This window comes from Notolepis coatsorum, assembly GCF_963971535.1.
Source record: "Notolepis coatsorum genome assembly, contig: SCAFFOLD_381, whole genome shotgun sequence".
Lineage (NCBI taxonomy): Eukaryota > Metazoa > Chordata > Actinopteri > Aulopiformes > Paralepididae > Notolepis > Notolepis coatsorum.
Window position 1 is genome coordinate 132,613 of NW_028169322.1, and position 23,377 is coordinate 155,989.

The 23,377-nt window shown below is 45.3% G+C and overlaps 1 protein-coding gene across 1 annotated transcript in view; it reads right to left on the minus strand.

The window, feature by feature from the left end:
- Window positions 1-979: 979 nt before the first annotated feature.
- pex14 (peroxisomal biogenesis factor 14) overlaps window positions 980-23,377 on the minus strand; it is a gene marked incomplete at its 5' end in the record, with an annotated part of 68,676 nt that continues 46,278 nt past the window's right edge. The window contains 3 exons of the mRNA XM_084339574.1: window positions 980-2,509; window positions 4,125-4,216; window positions 20,897-20,994. Coding sequence (XP_084195700.1) covers window positions 2,026-2,509; window positions 4,125-4,216; window positions 20,897-20,994 — 674 coding nt within the window. The 3' untranslated portion in view covers window positions 980-2,025. The remainder of the gene's footprint in view (window positions 2,510-4,124; window positions 4,217-20,896; window positions 20,995-23,377) is intronic.

Sequence of the window (23,377 nt, forward strand, 5' to 3'; positions counted from 1 at the left end):
TTTGGATGAAAAACTAAAAGAATAATCAAAGACTCTTTACAGTTTATGCCATATGATCGGTTATCTCACAGTAATGTGAACTCAAGTAGGTCTCTGGCAGTTGGCAGAGTGTGACAGATGTGTCGCTCAAGAAATGCTTCTACCTCTAGCCTGCCGTGCTGCTCAGAATGCTGTGTGATGGAAGGGAAACGTGTCATGAGCGAAGCCTGTGATGGAAGGGAAACGTGTCATGAGCGAAGCCTGTGATGGAAGGGAAACGTGTCATGAGCGAAGCCTGTGATGGAAGGGAACGTGGCCTGAGCGAAGCCTGTGATGGAAGGAAACGTGTCATGAGCGAAGCCAGTGATGCCCCCTGATTCTAAGTCATGGCTCTTTTCTCATCTGCTGGGGACCGAGTAATTCAATAAGGTAAAGTATTAATTTGTTACTTTCACTTTCCATCACAGGATATTTCTCTTTCAATCTCCCCCGACCACCTCCACACTCTGAGCCAGACCTGGCAAGAGAGCGAGAGCGAGAGCGAGAGAGAGAGAGAGAGAGAGAGAGAGAGAGAGAGAGAGAGAGAGAGAGAGAGAGAGAGAGAGAGAGAGAGAGAGAGAGAGAGAGAGAAACTTCTGCAACTTCCTCCCCAGTGGAGCGGCGGCGTTCATTGTTTTATGACGTTGAATACAAAAAAAAAAATATATATATAGGCGCCGAGATTACTCAATGTGGGAGGAACCTCCATATAATTTGGACTGCAGGGTTCATCACAGAGCATAATAATACAGCAGGGCTTTCAGTATTAGATTTCCGCTTTTAACCTCCCTGACATTTCAAGCTGCATGAACTAATACATCTGTTATTTGTTGATCATTTGATTATTAACATACTTCACAAACCAAATCAGCTGCCCGGTTGGAGACGGGGATACAGCTGAGCAGACAGCCTGTGCTCTTTCTTTCTCTCATTCACTCCCCCCCCCCCCCCCACACACACACACAGACACACGCACACACACAGACAAACGATTGAGCCCTCAGTGAAAGAGAAAGAAAGGAAGGGAAAAAAACCATGTCATCCCCCTTTCCCCTTTGAGCAGTATGGCTGCTCTCTGACACCAGGCATGGAACAAAACGTCTCATCACATTCTATTCTCACATTTCAGAGCCTTTATTTTGGCCAAATGCCACTCCCCTCCTGGCCTTGTGAATTATTGACAGACTGACACCAATGTGAGAGGACACATGAAAAGAAGCTAAAAGCTCTGGCAGGGAAGAGAGCCTGTCCTCCGCTGTCGCCTGCTAGCGAGGGAGACGGGGAAGTTCCTCCCGCTAAGGCTTCTACTGTAACCGTATGGTGTCTGTGAGACTGTAGAACTACTAACCGTATGGTGTCTGTGAGACTGCAGAACTACTAACCGTATGGTGTCTGTGAGACTGTAGAACTACTAACCGTATGGTGTCTGTGAGACTGCAGAACTACTAACCGTATGGTGTCTGTGAGACTGCAGAACTACTAACGCCTTTTGACGCGCAGCAGCAGTGTCTAGGTGCCGTCTTGAGGGAGAGATGGCTCGGTGCCGCTAACCACAAGGAAATCGAGGCTGGCTAGAATGTTACACGTTATATTATTATTATTATTAACTCATGAAAACCGACAGCATTGTGAGCCGGGATCAGGGGGATAAAGTACTGCATACAGTTGTGATTTTGTGCTGAATATTGCTCGTCATTTCTCATTCCACTGAAACTTGACAACATGTTACTGTACTTGTCCGGGCATGCAGTCATTTTGTTTGCATGATGAAAAGTAAATCGAGGTTAAACAGCGCGTCGGGGTAGGGCTACGACACACACAATTTTGGTCTGTTTTGCTTCCTATACCTGCCTCCTGTGCACTTCATTATTAAGATATAATGGAAACAAATAGAGACGGTCAAAACGTACCCCCACCCCCCCACAAAAAAAACTAAATGGAGGAGGAGTAGAGTGAAGCAAAGCCATGTACTGAAAGGAGCAGCGCTGTGAGGAAGGTGTTCTTCCTCTAGTCCACCTCACTCTCGTTGCTCGCCCCCTCAGGCCGCCTCTGCTTGTCCACCGGCTCATTGATCTGTCCGTCGCCGCCTCGCCGGTCCTCCGTCTGCACGCTCACACCTTCCTCCTCCTCCACGTGGCCCACGTCATCCTCCTCTTCCTCATTATCATTCTCCGCCTCCTCCTCCTCCTTTTCCTCCTCCTCCTTCTTCTCCTCCTCCCCCTGCACCTCCATGCGGATCTGGTCCTTCAGATCCAGGAGCAGCGTGGCGCCCAGGGCCGCGGCGGCTCCGTCGTCTCCGCTGAGCGCGTCCTGGGGGCTGTGGAGGCCGTCCTTGACGGGGGAGGAGTCGGCCGACTCGTGGCTGACGGGGGAGATGTCGCTGCTGCTGTTGGTGTGGCTGACCGAGGGCGTGGCGGAGGCGCTCGGCGGCTTCAGGGGAATCTGCCACGACGGGATCTTAGGGACAGAGGGAGTGGCAGGGAACTGCCTCCTGGGTGAGAGAAGAGAGGAAGATCAGTGTTCCATGATATCAAAGTGCATATCACAGCCTCAGAAATACTGTATGAATGAATGAATGAATGCAATTTTATTTTCGTGTCATGTCCGACGACCCATCCCTTACGGGATTATAAGACACCAAAAACAACAATTGAACATAACAATCACTTCCCATGGTTTCTAAGCTGTATACAACTTCCTTTGAGTTAGGTGTTCACATGTGAACAGGTTTTCAATACAAGTTTTATTGCAGGTAATATTTAGTATGCAATGCATACAAAGAAGCTCATAATTACCCAAAGACAGAAAATGGCTTTTGTTTATTTATTTTAATTTTTTACAGCCTGAGCCAGATGTTCTTAACACCTGGTGAAGATGGTCGAAGATTTTCAATTATCTCTAGTCTATTGCTGCTTTTAAGATCAAAAAGACTAAATGGGATCCATAAAGGGTTGAGATGCAGAGCAGGTGCGCTTCCTCTAATTGCCTCCTTGGCTGTGGATGCTCAGCTACAGTCGATGCGGGGAAAAATACCCACCAGATTAGTGGAAATAGTGGCACTCCAAAGGAAATATAGGGATGCAAGACTTTTGGCTCAGGTTCACATTGTCTTTTATTTGGCTATATAAAATTTGGCCTTGAATTTCTATATTTTCTTTGGAATGGCATCTATATAAAGTGATCAGCGCTGAAGCTGTACAAACAACAAAAATAAAACTGTTACGACTCATTCAGATCATTTGAAAAGAGAAAAAGGGGAACAAGTTTGATGACAGATGGTGATTGGGTACTTTATCTGTTTGTGAAAAAAGAGAAAAACAGACGACAAAGAGCTGCTCACTGATTAGGATATACGACGGGAGGGAGCAACCTGACGGCTGCGAGGACATTTTCATCTTCCGTCAGTTTTCTGATGTAAACCGTTACTTGAGAGGCTTCATTAGCGGCGCTGATACATAATCATGCATGCTAATTGCTGGTACAAATCAGGAGCCTCATTTTTAAAGCAGTATGACAAACAGACGGCGCCCGACTAGACCGGGCACCAGAGAACACACACAGAGAGGGATTCTCAACAGAAGTCGCGAGACCTTTTCCACAAAGAATGTCTCTTTGTCTTGGGAGCGGACACACAACTGGAGTCAAACCCAGTGCGTTGGACAGACCGACAGCATGTTTGGTTTAGCGACGTGTAACAGTGCAGCCACGGCCAGTGTGCTGCACCTGCACAGACATCCCCATACTGACAATATAATAATAATATGAATAATTAATAATGACTTATATTTAAAACAAGGTTTACAAAGTGCTTTAACAATCACAATCACAAGGACCCCAGTGAAGCCGTGATAATAGTGCTGTTTCTGGAAGCGAGGGAGCACCTGCTGTCAGACTATGATGATAGTGTAGAGACAGGACCTACATTTACTTTATCACTTGAATACAAATAATGTGCTAGCCTCGCCCCCCTACACACATCCCTGCAGTTAAGGTCTTAGTCAGGATAAGGTATGTATGACGTGTACACGCGTTAACGGCACAAATCACAACACTCGAGCATCCCGCGTGATATCGGAGTACTAATGTGCACGTAGGTGTTGAGTTACCTGCTGAGCAGCAGTCCCTTCAGGGAGACTATCTCAGCCTTCAGCTCTCCAACAGCCTGGCCGTCCAGGAGGCGCTTGGTGGAGGAGGACGCCTGTGTGGAGGGAGAGGTGGGTTAACTGTTGCGTGCTCGCACGCACTCACGCACGCACTCACACACGCACTCACACACACACACGCAGATGCACACAGTTCATGGTAACAGAAAGGAAAACGGGGGTGGGGGAACGACAAAACACTTTGAAAAGGAAAGAATGGGTCATAGGCTTCCAGGTAAACAAATAGAGCAAATGCAAATGCTCAAAGCCACATGTCCCTGTGTCACCCAGCGCCAGGACACTCGGCAACAATGGCCTGCCTGTGAACCTGCTGGACTGCTGCTTGTGACAGAGAGGCAGCAAGGCAAACAATCCAGCTATAGTCATCTTTATAGCCGCCATCGTTCAGAATCGGCTAACGAGCGTGAATCATGCCGCTTTTACATAATTTTCCATACTACCTGGGCGAGATTAGGGGCAGGGATGGCCGTTTTGGATAATGACCTTATCTCGGAACAATGGTGGCATTCATGGGGCCCCGGCCATAACTTGGCAGTTTGTTGTGTGTTCTTTTGCTCTTTTATCAAAGGCGAGTGTTATCGCACACAGGCCCGGCGTGGCTACAGGGGGAACGATGGCTAATTGTGGTATCCTGCTCGATATTTGAATGGCAAATCACCTCTGAAAATCCCTCTCTGTCATTGTTTTTTCTCCTGTTCTGTTCAGCAGTGACGGAAATTAAACCCAATTTGTTTATGTGGCTCTACGCAGAAACTCTGTGAGCACACCGGCTGTTTTGGTTCATTCGCTAAACAAATATTTTCAGACACGTAAGTGGGGAAGCCCTCTCAAATCCTGAATGTATACTCCTGCAGCAGGTGCCGAACACCACACACACACACACTCTCACTCTACTCCTGAAGCACTGGAGAGAGAGCGGGGCGAGCAAGCTCAATGGATATGACCAGAGGGATGACGGAGAGAGGGGTAGAAAAAAAGCGGGATAAAGGAAGTAAAAAGTGTAATTAAGACTCGCTCCCCGGCTCACTGGAGGAGGCTTGTTAGGGAGGCTTGGACCCCCTATCGAGGGGAGAGGGAGAACTCGGACTCTTTCACTTGTAATTAAATCTAAGAGAAATTAATTGAATCACATCTGAAAGGATCAGACTCATTTACAGTGGGAGGAGGAGGTGGAGGAGAAGTTAGGGGGCACAGGGGGGGGGGTGGAGGTATTTGGTTCCTTATCGGCTTCCAAACCAGGCTGATAAGGAGCAGCGTTTTGGAGGTGGCGTGTCGGAGGCCTAGTGAAGAGGAGAAGACACTCTTATTACAGCCTTCACCTCATTAGAATCCTCTTAATCCCCCGCCTCCCCCAAGGCAGACGCATAATAAGGCTGGAATCTGCTTCTCTCTCATTTTACCTTCGGAAGAAGAGAAAAAATAATTGCTCCAGTGGCCGAGCTTTAAGACTTCCACCACATAGAATATATCTGAGAAGAAAGGCACATTCTTCAAAACACTGAGACGTGTCTTATGTCATCAACATGACATTGCAATTGACAGAACACGAAAAGGGAAGCTTTGGAATGGAGTTTCAGGTGACGGCTGGGTAGTGTAGAGGTCTAAGCACTCGCCTACAACCGCAGGGACCCAGGGTTCAATTCCCAGCAGCGGTACCGTACCTCCGGCTTGGTCAGTCGTCCCTACGAACGTGTAGTGTTGTTCGTGGCTGGGAAGCCGGTGCGGGAGTCTCTGAGCCTTTGAAAATGGACAAATTGACTCCCTCACAACATTTAAGAGTTGTTTACACACATACCGCTTATATTTTGGACATTTGTTTTAATTATGTCCCTTACCTCTGTGATATATGTATTGTCTGTCTCTTTTCTATACATTTTTCTTTTTCTCCTTTGACAGGCCCTTTTGTCCTCTTGCCAGGCTGTCATTCTAAATAACAATTTGTTCTTAATTGACCTGGATGGTTAAATAAAGGTTAAATAAATAAATCAAGAGTCCTGGTCGATCGCAACAGCGAATCCTACTGGTCGGTCTGTTCAGCAGGGAAAGGATCTGGGGGAGATTGTTACTCTCTTCCAGTTAAACTCCTATCTGTCACGTGAAAAGAAGTGGCTGGCGACTCCACATGTAACAGAGGAGAAGGTTTACACCCTCCCCAGACCGACAGAGGAGACATGTGATAGTCTACACCCTCGCCAGACCAAAAGAGGAGACATGTGATCGTCTACACCCTCCCCAGACCGACAGAGGAGACATGTGATCGTCTACACCCTCCCCAGACCAACAGCGCAATGACCACGAAGGGAATTTGCATAACGACTAAATTGGGGGATGGGAGCAAATTATTAAGGCAAAAAAACTAGTTTGAACCACAAATAACATACACTATACAAGTGTCTATAGCGCTTCGTCATATAACAACATATGACAGTTATCATCAAGCTTAAAGCCTTGTTGCTCTATAATAAGTCCAACAAAGCCTTAAGAGAACCTTATGAAAGTGGACTAGTGCTGACCTTCAGCTTGGTGTCATTCGGCCTGTATTGGTGATTATTGGTGATCATTCATAATTGTCTGTCTAGCACAGGAGAGAATGTGGCCCAACAGATGAAAAAGGTGTATGTAATGGTGCCCAACATAGTTTTTCTGGTCAATAAGGGTACAGTTTGGAGCTTTATACTGAGTCTCCTGTTGATCCAGTAGGCAGGGCAGCTCCAGACAGTACAGAAGTATGACATCATAGACAACAAGAGAATGAAAAATCAGAATTTCCAAATTTGGAGGGATCCCACTTTAACACTTTCAGCGCCAGCCGTTTTATCCATCCTTGTACTCAATGGGCCACGCTTTAAAAGATATATATTATAGCTATGGAGACAATACTATGGCTCATTTGACAGTAACTATCCCTTGTCCAACATGTACAAAAAAAAAAAAAATCATGTATACGCTCGCGTATATTCGGTGAATATTGTATAGTTTCAGAGTGATCCTGGCTAATTCCTGGAAACTGCGTTATGGAGCGATATGTGAATTTTGCTAAAGGCGTTCACATTGCTCGCCTGGACACGTTACTATTTCCAAATCAAAGGTATATAATAGGTATTATGTTTCATCACGTTTGTTGATGCTCTGATCGCCAGCAACGGCATTCGTTTTGAATACTACATACGTTGATCGGCTGGATCGATATCAAATAATTGTAGGATCTAACCCAATGTGCAAATGGGGACAAAGGGACATTTATGCACATGTATTGGGACTGCTCACCAGTTAAGGCATTCTGGAAAGATGTGACCCAACAAATATCAAAACTCGTATCTTGGAATATACCTGTACACCCCTCGGTATTACTATTGAATGATGTTTTTGAGTTTGCAGTGAATCCACAGCTAAAGAGATTGGTTTTATCGGGTATCACAGTAGCCAAAAAGCTGATCGCATCACGCTGGTTTCAACCGGAAAAAATTTGCCGTAAAGTTTGGTTTCTTACATATCTCGATGTAATTTACCATGAAATATCTACAGCAAGAATTCTGGGTCTCAATGAATCCAAAATGTCAATGTGGTTAGAAGTAGTGGAGAGAATAAAAGCTAGCTTATAATGGTAGTGTCTGGTTAGGTGCGAGGGATAGTGGAGGTACTTTTCAAGGTGGGGTCCGGGAGGGGGGGGGTTCGAGCTGAGCATATGTGTGTAGGTTTTTTTTAGATAACAGGTATTAGGGGTATATCTTATATAAGACAACTAACTAAAATGTGATCTCATTGGATGTGCCCTGACAATTAATGCTTGTATATCTTATCGTGTGTTGTCATGTTTGTTTATATGTTTGTTTAAAAAATAATAAAAAAAATAAAATACAAAAAAATAATAATTGTAGGATCAAGGTGGAATTGATGTCAGATAGTCCTTACCTTTGATCGGGGTTATTCCAAAAAGAATATTCGAATTGTCTGATCGTATTGATGTGCATCGGGTCCCTGACATGAAGTGGCACAAGATATGCCTCAAGTGTGCTGAACGTGTTTCAAAGTGCTCGGATGAAGCGATTTACTTGGCTTGGTCTAAATTCTCCGGCCGGACAACATTAGATGTGACACACAGTGTGAAATAAGGTTTCAAAGGGTGGGCAATACTGCCACCTAGCAGTATTCGGCCGGTATTGCACTCTCAGGGTCTCAGAATGAGTTCCAATGGTAACACTGAGGTCCGTGAGACTGTAATGAATAAAAAAAATCAAATAAAAAACGATAAACGATCGGAAACCCGACTATACTCGGGTTTTGGCGCTCAACCGCTGGCGAGATAACCCAACTATAGTCGTGGTTGGCCGTGAATGAGTTAAGTCTGATTTAAAGGAACACTCCACTCCCCAAAAATAAAGCTAATTTATTATGCCCATCTCACAGAAATCCCCAAACTAGCAACGGTCTTGAACAAATTCATCTGGTTTAGAGTTAATGAGTTAAAGAGTTAAGATGTGTGATGTCATTATTATGCATTTTATTCCAGGAAGTAATCTCAGTAAAGATTTCTAGGCCTTAGTGAGTGATTCATTGGAGTTACAGTGGGTGACACTGACAATAGTGTCACAAGGGAATATGAAATTACATACCTAGGTTCCATCCTAGAGGTAAATCTTTCCTGTGACAAAATGGCATCCAATGTAATAAAAAAAGTCAACCAACGAACTAGATTCCTGTACCGGATCTCCTCTCTGGTAAACAAGAATACCCTGAAGACTCTGGCAGGAGCACTCATTCAAGGTGAAGGATGTCGAGGTTTTTTCAATGTATATAATGTATATATTGGGGGAGATGACAGCATCTAAAGGGGCCAGGTCAGAGAGGTAGATGTGCATGGTGGTGGAGGCGGTCGGAGAGAGAGGCAATGTATTTAGCAGCAGACTAAGATAGAGCCCAGGGCATGCCGAGGTCGCCATCAGCACATAACAACTGATAAGAACAGCAGCAGGCAGAATGGTCAGAGAGAGAGTTTGACATCAATGAAACAGACGTTTTTAATGTGTGTGAAGGGGTGAACAGCAGTTGCCATGACAGCGCGTCAAATGGCCACAAGAAGAGGGGCGGGGCCTGTCATTGCTATGCCGAGATGATAATGATGAAGATGAATATTGTAAATGTGAGTTTCCTTCCGGGTGTAAGTTAGATCTAGACACAAAGCTGACGCGAGCGGACGTGGATCAGATACTTTTCATCCCTCCCTCACCCTCGCCGGTGGGGGAGGGGAGATGACACATCATCATTAGCTTCGGCTAACGGGAGAAGGGTTTTGGCTAACGACAAGGCCTCAGCCACCATTGGACTAAACAGCAGAAGACGATAGAATAATGAATTTAGTGTTCCACCAAAGACTTTTCAAGGACAATACGAAATGGGTAACATCTGAGGCTTTTGTTTAAGTAATAAACAACCATTCCAAGAAAGGTACTACGCGAATTCTTATGCTTACGGATTGCATTAAAGGGGGATGACAAAGATTGTACAGCCAGTATGAGAAGACAGAGAGAAATAAACACAACGCAGAAACTACACAACGACAACGATGCAGAGGTGATACTGGCTGATTGATCCAAATCTAACAAAGGGTACTACGACTATGCATGCACCTCATGGTACCGAAGCACCTCAAAGGCGCTAAAAACAAAATTACAAACATGACAAAACAAACTGGTCAGACTACTGCTTGACCTTACTCCTAGAACCCACCTCACCCCTGCCCACTTTGACAACCTAGGATGGCTTAGAGTAAACGACAGAGTACAGCAACTTGCAATGGGCCTGGTCTACAAGACACACTACACGACTAAGGTACCCATGTACATGTCAAAATACTTCCCAAAGGTCAGTGAATACCACGACCACAACACCAGAGGGAGCTCCACAAATCATGTTAAACCCAGATTCGGCTCAAACAAGGGACTAAACACATTTCGCAATTATCAATGTGGAACATCAATGTGGAACGCCCTACCCACAGCTGTAAAGGAATGTGAATCACTACCTACTTTCAAAACCACTCTCAAAGAGCACCTACGGGAGGCTGCAATTCGAAACTGGCCCCAGTAAATGTCCTAACCCAATAATACACGAGACCCTCTTCTTGGGACCAAGTAAGGTTTAGTCGATGATCCAATGTAGAGTTACCCCCCCCCCCGCCTACCCAACCCCCCCACCCCACCCACCCAACCACCTCCAATGTACAGTTCCCCCCCCCTCCACCCCACCTACCCAACCTCCTCCAATGTACAGTTTCTTTGTCAAATGTATATACTCTCTTTTTTAGACTCTTTTTGTATCACAAACAGTACTGTATTTGTAAATCTGGTATGTCATAAATGTATAGATGTAGCAGTACTGTCTATCTGTATGTCATATATGTTATGATGAATTGAAAATGGGGACCCTGATGTAAACAGGACGAAAGTCTTTCTCTGGTCTGCATCCCCTTAACAATTGTGTGTATTGAGCTGTACTGTATTGTACCCATTCTGCAATCTGTTAATAAAACTTTCAATCAATCAATTAACAGTTCCTAGAAAAGCATAGCAAAGGCCTTGATATATACAGTATGTATATATATATATATATATATATAAATATAACATTTTCATTTTCATCATTAAATTGAGCTGTATTTATTACTTCCTGAAATAATACACATCATAACAACATCACATGTCTTAATTCAATAACTCTAAAACCAAATACATTTGTACAAGACGGGTTATAGTTTTGGGATATGTGTGAGATTATGAGAACAATTAATCATCTTTATTTAGTTGGCGGAGAGTTCCTCTAACGTACTCCAAGCAGCCATAAAAGAACATAAATGGAAACAAAATACCAATGAGTTTCCATTACAGTATTTAAATTAGAGCTGTAGAATTATTCTGGAGACTATTTGACATAACATTTTATAAGAGGATACTCTCAATAAATTCTGACTAACCACTGTTGTTTGAGCTTTTAAAATCTTTTAACTGGCTCTCTCTACACGGTCAAATTTCCAGTACAGCCGGATGCAGAGAGAGCAGACAAGCCTGCTAACCAGTGTAATAGTGGTGTAACTAATATGTCTCGGGTGGTTGCCTGGGTGTGATGGGGGTCAGCCCCATTTCTGCTGCTTAACTAAGTGGTTCAAGGAAGAAAAAATAAAGAGCATCAAGTCTAACAGCACCCAAGGACGGCAAACGCACATCTAGACTAAATGAAGATAAATGCCTATGGACCATTAGCAACGAGAGAAGATCTTTAACAAGCCTTGTTTAAGAGTGTCTGAAGGCAAATTAACTCACAGTTACTCCGCCAGCAGACAATGTGTTTTTATGTAATGCATGTATATTTATGATAGAATTAGCTTCAAAAGGGGGAAATATCCCCAAAGGAGCGTTTTTGAGTGGAAACGCTGCTCCAGTGCAATTGATTTCACTGCTTATGCACTTTCCCACCGGCGGTTCTTCTCTCACGCGTGCAGCAGCGGCAGCGGCAGCAGAAGTCTGCCTGCTAATCTTCTATGTGCATCCACTAATAAAGAGAGCTAAACAGGGAGCCGCGACAGCGCGGCAAACACTGTTAACTGGCAGATTTGTAATGATAATGGAGCAGAAATAGACTGGCTGCTTAACATGGGGAGATGCATCAGCCTACAGCATGTTCATCCATTAGCCATTTAGCAGCAGTGGTAAGATGTGACTACATGATAATACTCCTAAGTAAGTCATACCGTAATTATAAAGGAAACAGCAAAAGAGTGGAGACCCCCCCCCCAGGCCCTGGAGCATTGTGGGAAGACTGTTGAAAACATTACACCAGTTCTCAGGTTCTCTCTGCATTGGCTCCCAGCATGTCACAGAACGGGCTTCAGAATAACGCTGGCTTGGGCGGTCAGGTGGCGTAGCGGAGATTGCGCTTGTCACCAATGCAAGAGGCTGCGGTCTCGACTCCCGGAGTCAGCATTGCTTGGGGCTTGGGCTGATCGCTATACTAACCCGTTTGGCTGGGTTAGGGGGAGGGCAAGTCATGGGTGGGAATCTGGCGTTGTGGACAGCGACGCCTACAGGTCAGGTCTGGGCGCTTGCTCAGCGGAGGCAGGACTTGATGAAGGCAACGCGTTACATTTCACCAATGAGAGTCCTCGCTGCCAGGTGAAAAAAGAGTCACTGGCTGTCGCCACGTGTGTCGGAGGAAGCGTGCGGATGACTTCAGGGTTCCCTTGTACCGACCAGTAGGAGAACATGCGCACAACAACCAGGTAGGGGAGGGGGGGAATTGGCACAACGACTAAATTGGACGGGGAGAAAACAGAGAAAAATCTGAGAAAGAGAGGATACACATTTAAAATTTTTATTTAAACGCTGGCTCGTCTCTAAATCACTGGGTTGTTTGGGGCCAAAGTGTCATCCTCTGGCGACTGATCCTAGAGTTCAAACAAAACACGGTGAGGCAGCGTTATGTCATCGCCGCGCGGCGCAGAGTTGGAACGAGCTTCCTGGAAGATCTCATATATATAGAAAAAATTAAAAACGGTCTACAAACTTTTACATTATGACACAATGAATTACAATGTAGTTACTGTGAGTGCGGTGATAACTGCACTCTGACTTTTATATTCTTCTTTTTCATACTCTTTATGATCTCCTTTTTAATCTATTTGATGTAAAGGCACTTTTGAATTGCCTGTGTATGAAACGTGCCATATAAATAAACGTGCCTTATGTGTGTGTAATGCATCAGTCAGTCCGTCTCTCTCAACTCACAACGAGGGCCCACAGAGTTTTGAGCTGGAGACAGTTTGCACACACACTGCAATTCAGCGGTTTCCGAACTATAAGAAATGTTTACTTAGCAGCTGACGAAACAGAAGTCTTCCATGTGTTTCGGGTTAAAGGCACATTTCCGCGTTGAGAGGTATAATTGCCAAGCGTGGCTCACTTTGAGCGGCGCAGCGAGGCATGACCACAGAACGCCGCGAACGGTGAATGATAAGTAGCTTCGCCCCGGTTCCAACATGTGTTTCTAATCACAGGCTCCGGCCCTGAAAACAATTTCCCAATTTCCCATATGGCCCCAGACAACAGAGGGCCTTAACGCAGACTCCTGAGGAACATTTAAGATCAACACTATGGCTATAAAGCAGAGTTTATGATTTGTTTAATGGGTGTTTTGATGTGAAATATACTTTTTATACACTGACGCCGTCCAACAAGGCACTCATGGCAAATGAAGTAGACACTCTTTAATCCAATCTGCGTTTTGGCCATGAAGAATGAAAAGGGCCAGAGAAAAAACGCATCCCTCGTCCACTCCACGCAGGCCGAAGGTGCTTCATTGTTTAGAGTGGTGGGACTATAGGAGAGGTGGGACTGTAGGAGAGGTGGGACTGTAGGAGAGGTGGGACTATATAGGAGAGGTGGGACTGTAGGAGAGGTGGGACTGTAGGAGAGGTGGGACTATAGGAGAGGTGGGACTATAGGAGAGGTGGGACTATAGGAGAGGTGGGACTGTAGGAGAGGTGGGACTGTAGGAGAGGTGGGACTATAGGAGAGGTGGGACTATAGGAGAGGTGGGACTATAAGAGAGGTGGGACTATAGGAGGTGGGACTATAGGAGAGGTGGGACTGTAGGAGAGGTGGGACTATATAGGAGAGGTGGGACTGTAGGAGAGGTGGGACTATAGGAGAGGTGGGACTATAGGAGAGGTGGGACTGTAGGAGAGGTGGGACTGTAGGAGAGGTGGGACTGTAGGAGAGGTGGAACTATAGGAGAGGTGGGACTATAGGAGAGGTGGGACTATAGGAGGTGGGACTATAGGAGAGGTGGGACTATAGGAGAGGTGTAGGAGAGGTGGGACTGTAGGAGAGGTGGGACTATAGGAGAGGTGTAGGAGAGGTGGGACTGTAGGAGAGGTGTAGGAGAGGTGGGACTATAGGAGAGGTGGGACTGTAGGAGAGGTGGGACTGTAGGAGAGGTGGGACTATAGGAGAGGTGGGACTGTAGGAAAGGTGGGACTATAGGAGAGGTGGGACTATAGGAGAGGTGGGACTATAGGAGAGGTGGGACTATAGGAGAGGTGGGACTATAGGAGAGGTGGGACTGTAGGAGAGGTGGGACTGTAGGAGAGGTGGGACTATAGGAGAGGTGGGACTATAGGAGAGGTGGGACTATAGGAGAGGTGGGACTGTAGGAGAGGTGGGACCAGGGTTAGAAAAAAAGTTCAAGGGCTTTTTTTGCCCCCCTTAATTGATTTTCGGGGGCTTTTTTTTATTTCGGGGGCACTGAATTTTGATGATAAACGGTAGGGGTGGGACGGTTCACAAAATGGACGGTTCGGTTCGTATCACGGTTTTGTGGTCACGGTTTTCGGTTCGGTTCGATATACGTTAATTAAATTTTTATTTTTTTATACACTTTTTCTCCCATTTTCTATTTTTCTCCCATCCCAATTTTGGCCATGAAGAATGAAAAGGGCCAGAGAAAAAACGCATCCCTCGTCCACTCCACGCAGGCCGAAGGTGCTTCATTGTTTAGAGTGGTGGGACTATAGGAGAGGTGGGACTGTAGGAGAGGTGGGACTGTAGGAGAGGTGGGACTATAGGAGAGGTGGGACTATAGGAGGTGGGACTATAGGAGAGGTGGGACTATAGGAGAGGTGGGACTATAGGAGAGGTGGGACTATAGGAGGTGGGACTATAGGAGAGGTGGGACTATAGGAGAGGTGTAGGAGAGGTGGGACTGTAGGAGAGGTGGGACTATAGGAGAGGTGTAGGAGAGGTGGGACTGTAGGAGAGGTGTAGGAGAGGTGGGACTATAGGAGAGGTGGGACTGTAGGAGAGGTGGGACTGTAGGAGAGGTGGGACTATAGGAGAGGTGGGACTGTAGGAGAGGTGGGACTATAGGAGAGGTGGGACTATAGGAGAGGTGGGACTGTAGGAGAGGTGGGACCAGGGTTAGAAAAAAAGTTCAAGGGCTTTTTTTGCCCCCCTTAATTGATTTTCGGGGGCTTTTTTTTATTTCGGGGGCACTGAATTTTGATGATAAACGGTAGGGGTGGGACGGTTCACAAAATGGACGGTTCGGTTCGTATCACGGTTTTGTGGTCACGGTTTTCGGTTCGGTTCGATATACGTTAATTAAATTTTTATTTTTTTATACACTTTTTCTCCCATTTTCTATTTTTCTCCCATCCCAATTTTCGTATCATCCAATTCAAGCCTCCCCTGTCTTTGAATGCTGTTTCATGCCTCCCACAAACCGGCTGCAATGTGGACTAAGTCATACATAGCACGAGTCCCCTCCGATACTCGAGGTAACAGCAGTTGCATCTTTCCACCTGCACGGCTCGATCTTTCAGCGTCAGGGGTCTGGGCTTTGGAGGGGCCCCGCCCCCGTCGCTTCCTGATTCTACTGCGCAGGCGCACCAACCGACCTGTAGGAGTCGCTGTCCACAACGCCCGATCCCCACCCATCAGTTTCCCTCCCCCTAATACTGCCAATGTGTATTAGTGCGGACGACCAGCTAAACTGAAAGCAATGTGGAGCGCTGGGCTCGAACAGGGAGGCGAACCTGTTCGAGCCCAGTCTCCAGTATTCGTGGTGAGAGCCTTGCCCACTGCACCACGTAGCCGCACCAATATACGTACATTTTTATTAAAAAATAATTTAACACTCAGGAGAGGTGGGACTATAGGAGAGGTGGTACTGTAGGCGAGGTGGGCAACCGTGTCTTTTCAATCTACCGGTTTGTCGGGAGGGGCCTCAGAGTCGATCGCTGGATGAGTTGGACAACCCAGACAAAGACAGCCATACTCTTGTCAGTCATCCAATCACACTTAGGCTCGCTGATTTTAACTTGAATCTTGGTGAATCCCTCCTGGGAGGCTCTTTGGTCCATCTTCTCTTTTCACAGACGTTCACTGAGTCCCCCGTTTCGTGCATGCTTAGCATTGTGTCATGAAATGCCCTGGGACTAGTATGCACTGCTACCCTGTTACAACCATACAGGTATCAGCCAGGTGTGTTGGTTACCCTCTTACAACCAGATAGATAGGATATAGGATGAGACGCCAAGAGACAGCGACCTACCATTCTACACAGGATATAATTATTTTCATCGTATTGAACATGAAGGTGATAGGCATTCCACTCTGACACAAAGCCTCCACAGGAGGCTGTACGAGCGCTCTTGGAGGAGGGAAGGTTGCCACCGGTCCATATGACATGCAAAATGTTGTTTCCTTCATGAGTCAACACAGAGCACCATTTGTTCTGTATTAATTGAGTGAGAATAACAGTATTAAGCTGCGCACAGACGAGGCGTATTGTGAACACGCGAGAAGAGCGCAGCTGCTTGCTCTCTCTCTGCCAGGCGCACCCCTCTCTCTCTCCCTGTCTCTGTCTCTGAAACACTGTGTTGTTCCTTATGCAGGAATCACAACTGCTTTAATCATACTAGAGAGTAAAGGGTTGCAAAGAAATAAGAGGCATCTCTCTCCCTCTGTGCCTCGATGCTCTGCTGTGTGTGCATCTCGTGTTGACTGTTCACATGGGGACAGTTAAAAATCCTCTTCCATATCCATTTGTAGGCATACAAGTTTAATTGTGTATGTCTGTGTGTGAAACTCTCTATACTAGTTATGCTAGCAGGCGGCACGGTGGTGTAGTGGTTAACACTGCCACCTCACAGCTAGAAGGTCCATGGTTCCATTCCCGCTTGGGGACCAGGTTTCCGCGTTGCCAGGTACCCAGGTGGGGTATCTCCCAGGCCTTTCTGTGTGGAGTTTGCATGTTCTCCCCGTGCTCGCAAGGGTCCCCCCCCCCGATAAGAGAACCCCAATGGAAAAATATGCACAACAGATCGCTGACGCTGTTGCGTCCCTGACGAAGACGGACAGGAGCACTTGGATTGGTGCCCGGTGCCCCACGCCGCAGCCCCTATCTGCTCCCGGCTGCCCTTGGGGGGAAGGACGACGGGAGGGGTCAAGTGCAGAGACTCAATCGCATCGGCGACCCAACAAAAATTGCATGTGTGTGTGTTCCTGTGTGTGTGCCGCCCATCGCATGTGTGTGTCACTGCATGCCGAAGTTATTATTATCAGATATCACCTGGATCTGACAAGTCATGACATTGTCTGTCAAATGTTTTTATACAATGTTTGGAAGGTGTGTTCTTTGGCTGTGCTATTATTTTCTCAATGCAGGAATTCTTTTTCCTCCCCTCATCTCCCCAATTTACCGTACTTTTCGGACTATAAGCCGCGGCTTTTTTCCCCATTTTTCGACCCTGCGGCTTATATAACGGTGCGGCTTATATGTGACTCGACGTGACCAAACTCAAAAATGTAAACATCTAAATATTGCTTTTTTGACTGCATTGAAATGTTATTTATCTGTTCCCTTATTTGCTAAACTTAATACAACTTGTAAATGAGTTAATGCTTGTTATTTGTCCGACAGTATTGTGTCCCAATGCTAATTACATATGGTAATTAAACATTAAAACACCTGCGGCTTATAGTCCAGTGCGGCTTATATATGTACACATCATTCAATTTAGCTGCTGCGGCTTATAGTCAGGTGCGGCTTATAGTGCGAAAAGTACGGTAGTCATTATGCCAATTACCCCCTGGTTGTTGCATTGCCCTACTGCCAGTCTGGGGAGGGTGTAGACTACCACATACCTCATCCGATACATGTGGAGTCGCCAGTCGTTTCTTTTCACCTGACAGCTAGGAGTTTCACTGGGAGAGCTTAACATGGGCGGAGGTTCATGCTAACTCCCCCAGATCCCCTTCCTGCTGAACGGGCACCCCAACCGACCAGTAGGAGTCACTGTTGCAACAACCAGGAGTCATAACCCACTGGCTTTCCACCTGCGAACACTGCCAATTGTGTTCGTAGGGACGACTGACCAAGCCGGAGGTACAGTTGCCGGGAAGTGAAGTAGACAAGTGAACTAGACTTCTTAAATGTCAAATAAATATCTTGATCATCTTGAATTTGTCTTGTTTACTTAATCTTGAATTTTAAAACTAAGTATACACAATTTGATTTGTGGAATATGTTTGCAATGGGCTAATACACTGGGGTCAAAGAAGTAAGTGGAGTAAGTGCCATCAGTATTTTAAATGTCCCATACATTTCTTTGATTGTTTCGTAATATCAATGGGCATATGCTTTTCTCCCCAGATAGTCAGAATTTACACTTTATTATTCATATTAAAATATGGACCTATATTTGCATTTATTATAATTTGCCAGCCTATGATAAGAGAGACAAGAGAGACAAGAGAGAGAGAAAGAGAGAGAGAGAGAGAAAGAGATAGAGAGAGAGAGAGAGAGAGAGAGAGAGAGAGAGAGAGAGAGAGAGAGAGAGAGAGAGAGAGAGAGAGAGAGAGAGAGAGAGGGAGACTTTAGTGATTTCTGTTTTCAAGTCTGCGTGGGTTCAATCAGGCCCTTTTGCTCCCACACAGGCACACGCAGCTGATCGGACGAGCCTTTCAACTCCGTCCGGGGGAAGCTGTGCGGGAGAGGAGCCTGAAAACACCACAGAATGAGCTACGAGTCGGCGGTTTTTGATGAAGCTCATCCAGGGGAGAGATTCATATTTCTCTTCCCTGTTGGTTCCGAAGCAGATGTGTTCGCATATGTTTTCCTGCGGGATCCAGATGCTATAGTCAAACACCCATGTGCTTAACAAGCTGTGGACATAAAACATGGTCTCAGATTGTCTCTTTTCCTAGACACTTTTGGGGGGGGGGGGGGGGTCATGAAATAATTTATGACTGGCGTTATAAAGCGCCAGGCAACATTTCATCCTTGCACTTTTAGTTGTGGAGTATTTGATGTGATGCCTTTTTTAAAACAATCACTCAGCCCAGAGTACCTCAACACTACTAATTCTCGGCAGATTATGAACAAGGCCTATAAACTTCAAGGCGACAAGGAGCGGAGTGATGGTTAAAGATTATGACGCTGTGATGGGATGCATCACACTGTTTTTTCAGCCAGATCTTTTGATGGCACATAATAAAGGCTGTCCATCTCAGCTACTTGTGAGTCTGGAGAGAAGGTGCAGCTTTAACACAGAGAGGGACCTCCATACCTCCTTTTTCATCAACACTACAACCTTCCTGTCACAGCTAGGGCCTGCTGCCATCAGAACGTTTAGGAATGATCATCACTGTCTGATAAATATTTGTGATTATTACCAATTGAATCGTCCTTAACCCTTGTGTAAAAAAGGTTCACTGTGTACCTTCACTCTCTGCCTCCACCTTGTTTCATTTATATTTTTCAAGATAAACATGATTTATTCCATTCATGTCTTGATTATAATGGATTATTTTCCCTGTCTTTTCTTTTACAATCACAAAAACCTAATAGCACTTTTATTGATAAATGTGATCTAGCAGAGGAAAATGGCAAATAAGAACCATATATGCCGTCTAGATTGTTTGTAATTTAAGATAAAGCTAACATCTGTTAAGTATTTTTACATGAATTGTTATGGCTTCATTGTTTTAAAATTCCAGTAATGGTGTGGGTCCACCAGACCAGTGAACATTAGGGTGAGTAACAAACACGCAAACGCCACACAAGGGTTAAATCCTAAGTGTTGTGATGCCGTGTTGCAACGAGATCCATGTTGCTCACTGTGCTACGTTGCAATGATAACACCGCAGCAAGGGAAACGAGCATGGACAAACTTCAAAGGGTTTGCACACACATTGAAACAGCATCTAACCCCTGTACAACCTGCCCTGTGCACACTGAGACTGAGGCTATTCAACATGCAGTGCCGGAGAATCACCAAGTGGTTGAAGGATATGAATTTCAACCCATTTGTAAACATATTTGCTTATTTGACAGGTAATATGGAAGAGCAAAAATGCTTGAGGGGAAAATAAAACAATGATCATGATCGCACAAAATAATTGCCATTATATCGTAATCATGATCACACAATTATTAAATTACTGCAGCAGCCCCAACGTGAGGACAGGTGTTCCGACAAGCCGTCAAATCACTGTCAGAGGCTGCTGAACGAAGCAGCAGCTGGCTATGGATCAAGAGAAAGGACCCCAACTGGGCTGCAAAATGACCATCGAGGGGTAAAAGCAGAGGGGGGCACACCTGGGATGCCAGGTGTTGCCGTTGAGCCCTTCGGAGGTGTCGTGGGCCTGTCAACGAAACACCAATGAAGGAGGGTGCCCACCTGAAGACCCCAATGAAGCTTCTACCCCATCCATTACCAAGTGCAGATTATCTAAGGGATTGTACTATCTAGTCCTATAAACTCAACTGTAGTTACAACCTCTGCATATTTCCCCACAGGGCATCAATCTAAATTAAATAGAATAGATAAACTAGTTTCCATTTTAAACCAGAGTTCACATGTTATATATAAATTAGGACCCATTTACACACTAGTGAAAAATGTGGCCTTGGAAATCCTGAAGAGAGAACATTTTTCTTTTTCTAAAATATAATAGAAAGCAGCCTATGACCACACTTTCCTCAATCGAAGTTTAACAGCAGCTGCTCCTATTTTTCCATCTCCTAAATTATTATACATTATATACATTTACTAGCAAAACAATTAGGTGCGACACGTGTCATGCGTGTGTATTGAGAACCACTGCAGGGCTCAGCCAGGGCAGCAGTGATGAGGTGGTGATGAGGTGTTAGTTGGTTACCTCTGCTGTGGCCAGTTCCTGGGACAGTTCCTGGATTCTCTGCTGCTGCTGAACCAGCAGATCCTGGACCGCCACCAATGTCTGCTGGAGCTGGCTCACTGTGGGACACACACACACACACACACACACACACACACACACACACACACACACACACACACACACACACACACACACACACACACACACACACACACACACACACACACACACACACACACACACACACACACACACACACACACACACACACACACACACACACACACACACACACACACACACACACACACACACACACACACACACACACACACACACACACATTTACACTTTATTTAGCTTGGGGAAAACAGTACGTCACTATAGGATACGTTCGCTATTTTTCAACCCAGATCTAAAATGTTGTTTCCCATCATTTATAATTTAAAACCTCACTGATACTGTAGTCGGTATTGAGAAACGTAACTCTCAGCTGCAGCTTCTCAGTGGGCTTGAACACAGTTGAATGGGGCAATCATTTAGGCCTTCAAAAAACATGACGAATCTGCTTCTATAAAACAGAAAACAAAGGTTATAAATGAAAAACCTACTGTAGTTATGTGAATACTAGCATAGCGTCTTGATTTTCCTATTGGACTAGCCCATGTGCTAATGGGTGCTTGTTGAAACTGGACAATAGGGGCGAAGGCAGCATGTAGCCCTGATCAGTATACCCGTTGGCCCAAAGAACCAAATCAGAGGGAAGAACAACTAATGTCCTAAACCTAAAAGGATTACAAAGGGGACATAGATGCTTTTTGTGCATAAATGCACACCAGCCATACATTCACCTCCACCTCTGACAAGTCAACTGGAAAACGACTTTTCTCTAGCCTAAAAGAAAATAAAGACTTTGCTCTAGCCTAAAAGAAAATAAAGACTTTTCTTTAGCCTAAAGGAAAATAAAGACTTTGCTCTAGCCTAAAAGAAAATAAAGACTTTGCTCTAGCCTAAAAGAAAATAAAGACTTTGTTCTAGCCTAAAATAAAATAAAGACTTTTCTCTAGCCTAAAATAAAATAAAGACTTTGTTCTAGCCTAAAAGAAAATAAAGACTTTGCTCTAGCCTAAAATAAAATAAAAGCTTTGCTCTTGTCTAGCCTAAAAGAAAATAAAAACTTTACTCTAGCCTAAAATAAAATAAAAACTTTGCTCTAGCCCAAAAGAAAATAATAACTTTACTCTAGCCTAAAAGGGTCAATTAGTTGTAGGGAGTAGGAAAGCAGGGTAGCCTATAAGACAGGATACAAATTGTAACAGGTGCAATAGGGGACCCCGCTTTACACATGTGTAAAAAGCACTGACCCTGGACGAAATGTTCTCAATCCAAAAAGGAGGAGAAATGATCAGAATTCCTGGAGGCCCAGTGAAGGAGTTAGGAACTGTAACCTGGGTAGGAGAGACAGGCATCCTTAGAACACATAGAAATACCCTACCAGGAAAAGGGAGCCAATAAAACCTCACAACTAGCTAAAGCTATAGGAAGAACAAGAGGGGTTTCTGGGCTGAGGACGGACTGAGAGACTCTCAGACATTGGGGATCCTTGGCAGTGAGAGCGTGGACCGTGTGGATTGGACGTGACATCATCCCAATAGCCTATAGGCTCAATGCTCTATCGCCGTAGCAGGAGTGAGGATCTGACAGAGGCCCACTCGCTCTGCAGGCTGCATGGGAACCATGTACTGTAGGGTGAACTACATGCAAGCCCCAGGAAAAGAGGTATGACCGCCAGGGTCTGGGGTTCCTCTCATTCACCCATTCACTCAAACATTCACACACCGATGGCGGAGGCAACCATGCAAGGTGCCAACCTGCTCATCGGGAGCAATTAGGGGTTAAGTGTCTTGCTCAAGGACACATCGACACGCTGCCCGGGAGGAGCGGGAATCGGAAGCGGGAACCTTCCGATTACCAGACGACCGCTCTACCTCCTGAGCCACTGTTGCGCCGTACTGTCGTGTACTAGTAATGAGAGGTCCCATTGTCAGATTGCGCTTTACTGGCTTAAGGTGCCTAGCACCTAGCAAAAAGGCACTTAACTTGTGTGACAGACCAAGATAGCTGAAGCGTAGACCTTAACACATTGGTCGCCATGGGTTATATCCATCAATATAGCCAGTCTGCCACCGTTGAAAGCCTATGGAGATGTTTACCTTCTTTGCAGGGCTATACGTTTTTAAATTTGATTGCTATATTGACATTACTATGGCCCATTCAACATCGATTATCTATCGTTCAGGATGTGGGAACGTTATATTTTTTCATTCATACATTGTTGTGTTACTAGCGTCGAGAATATAAGTATGTTTTTAATCTTTTCTGCTGTAATTCCAAAAACAGTAGTTATAGGCCCTGAAGCATATATAGATTATCGATTGGCGTTTCTTTCCTATACACGCTATATTAAAAAATTCAAATGTATATGATCGGTATACATTA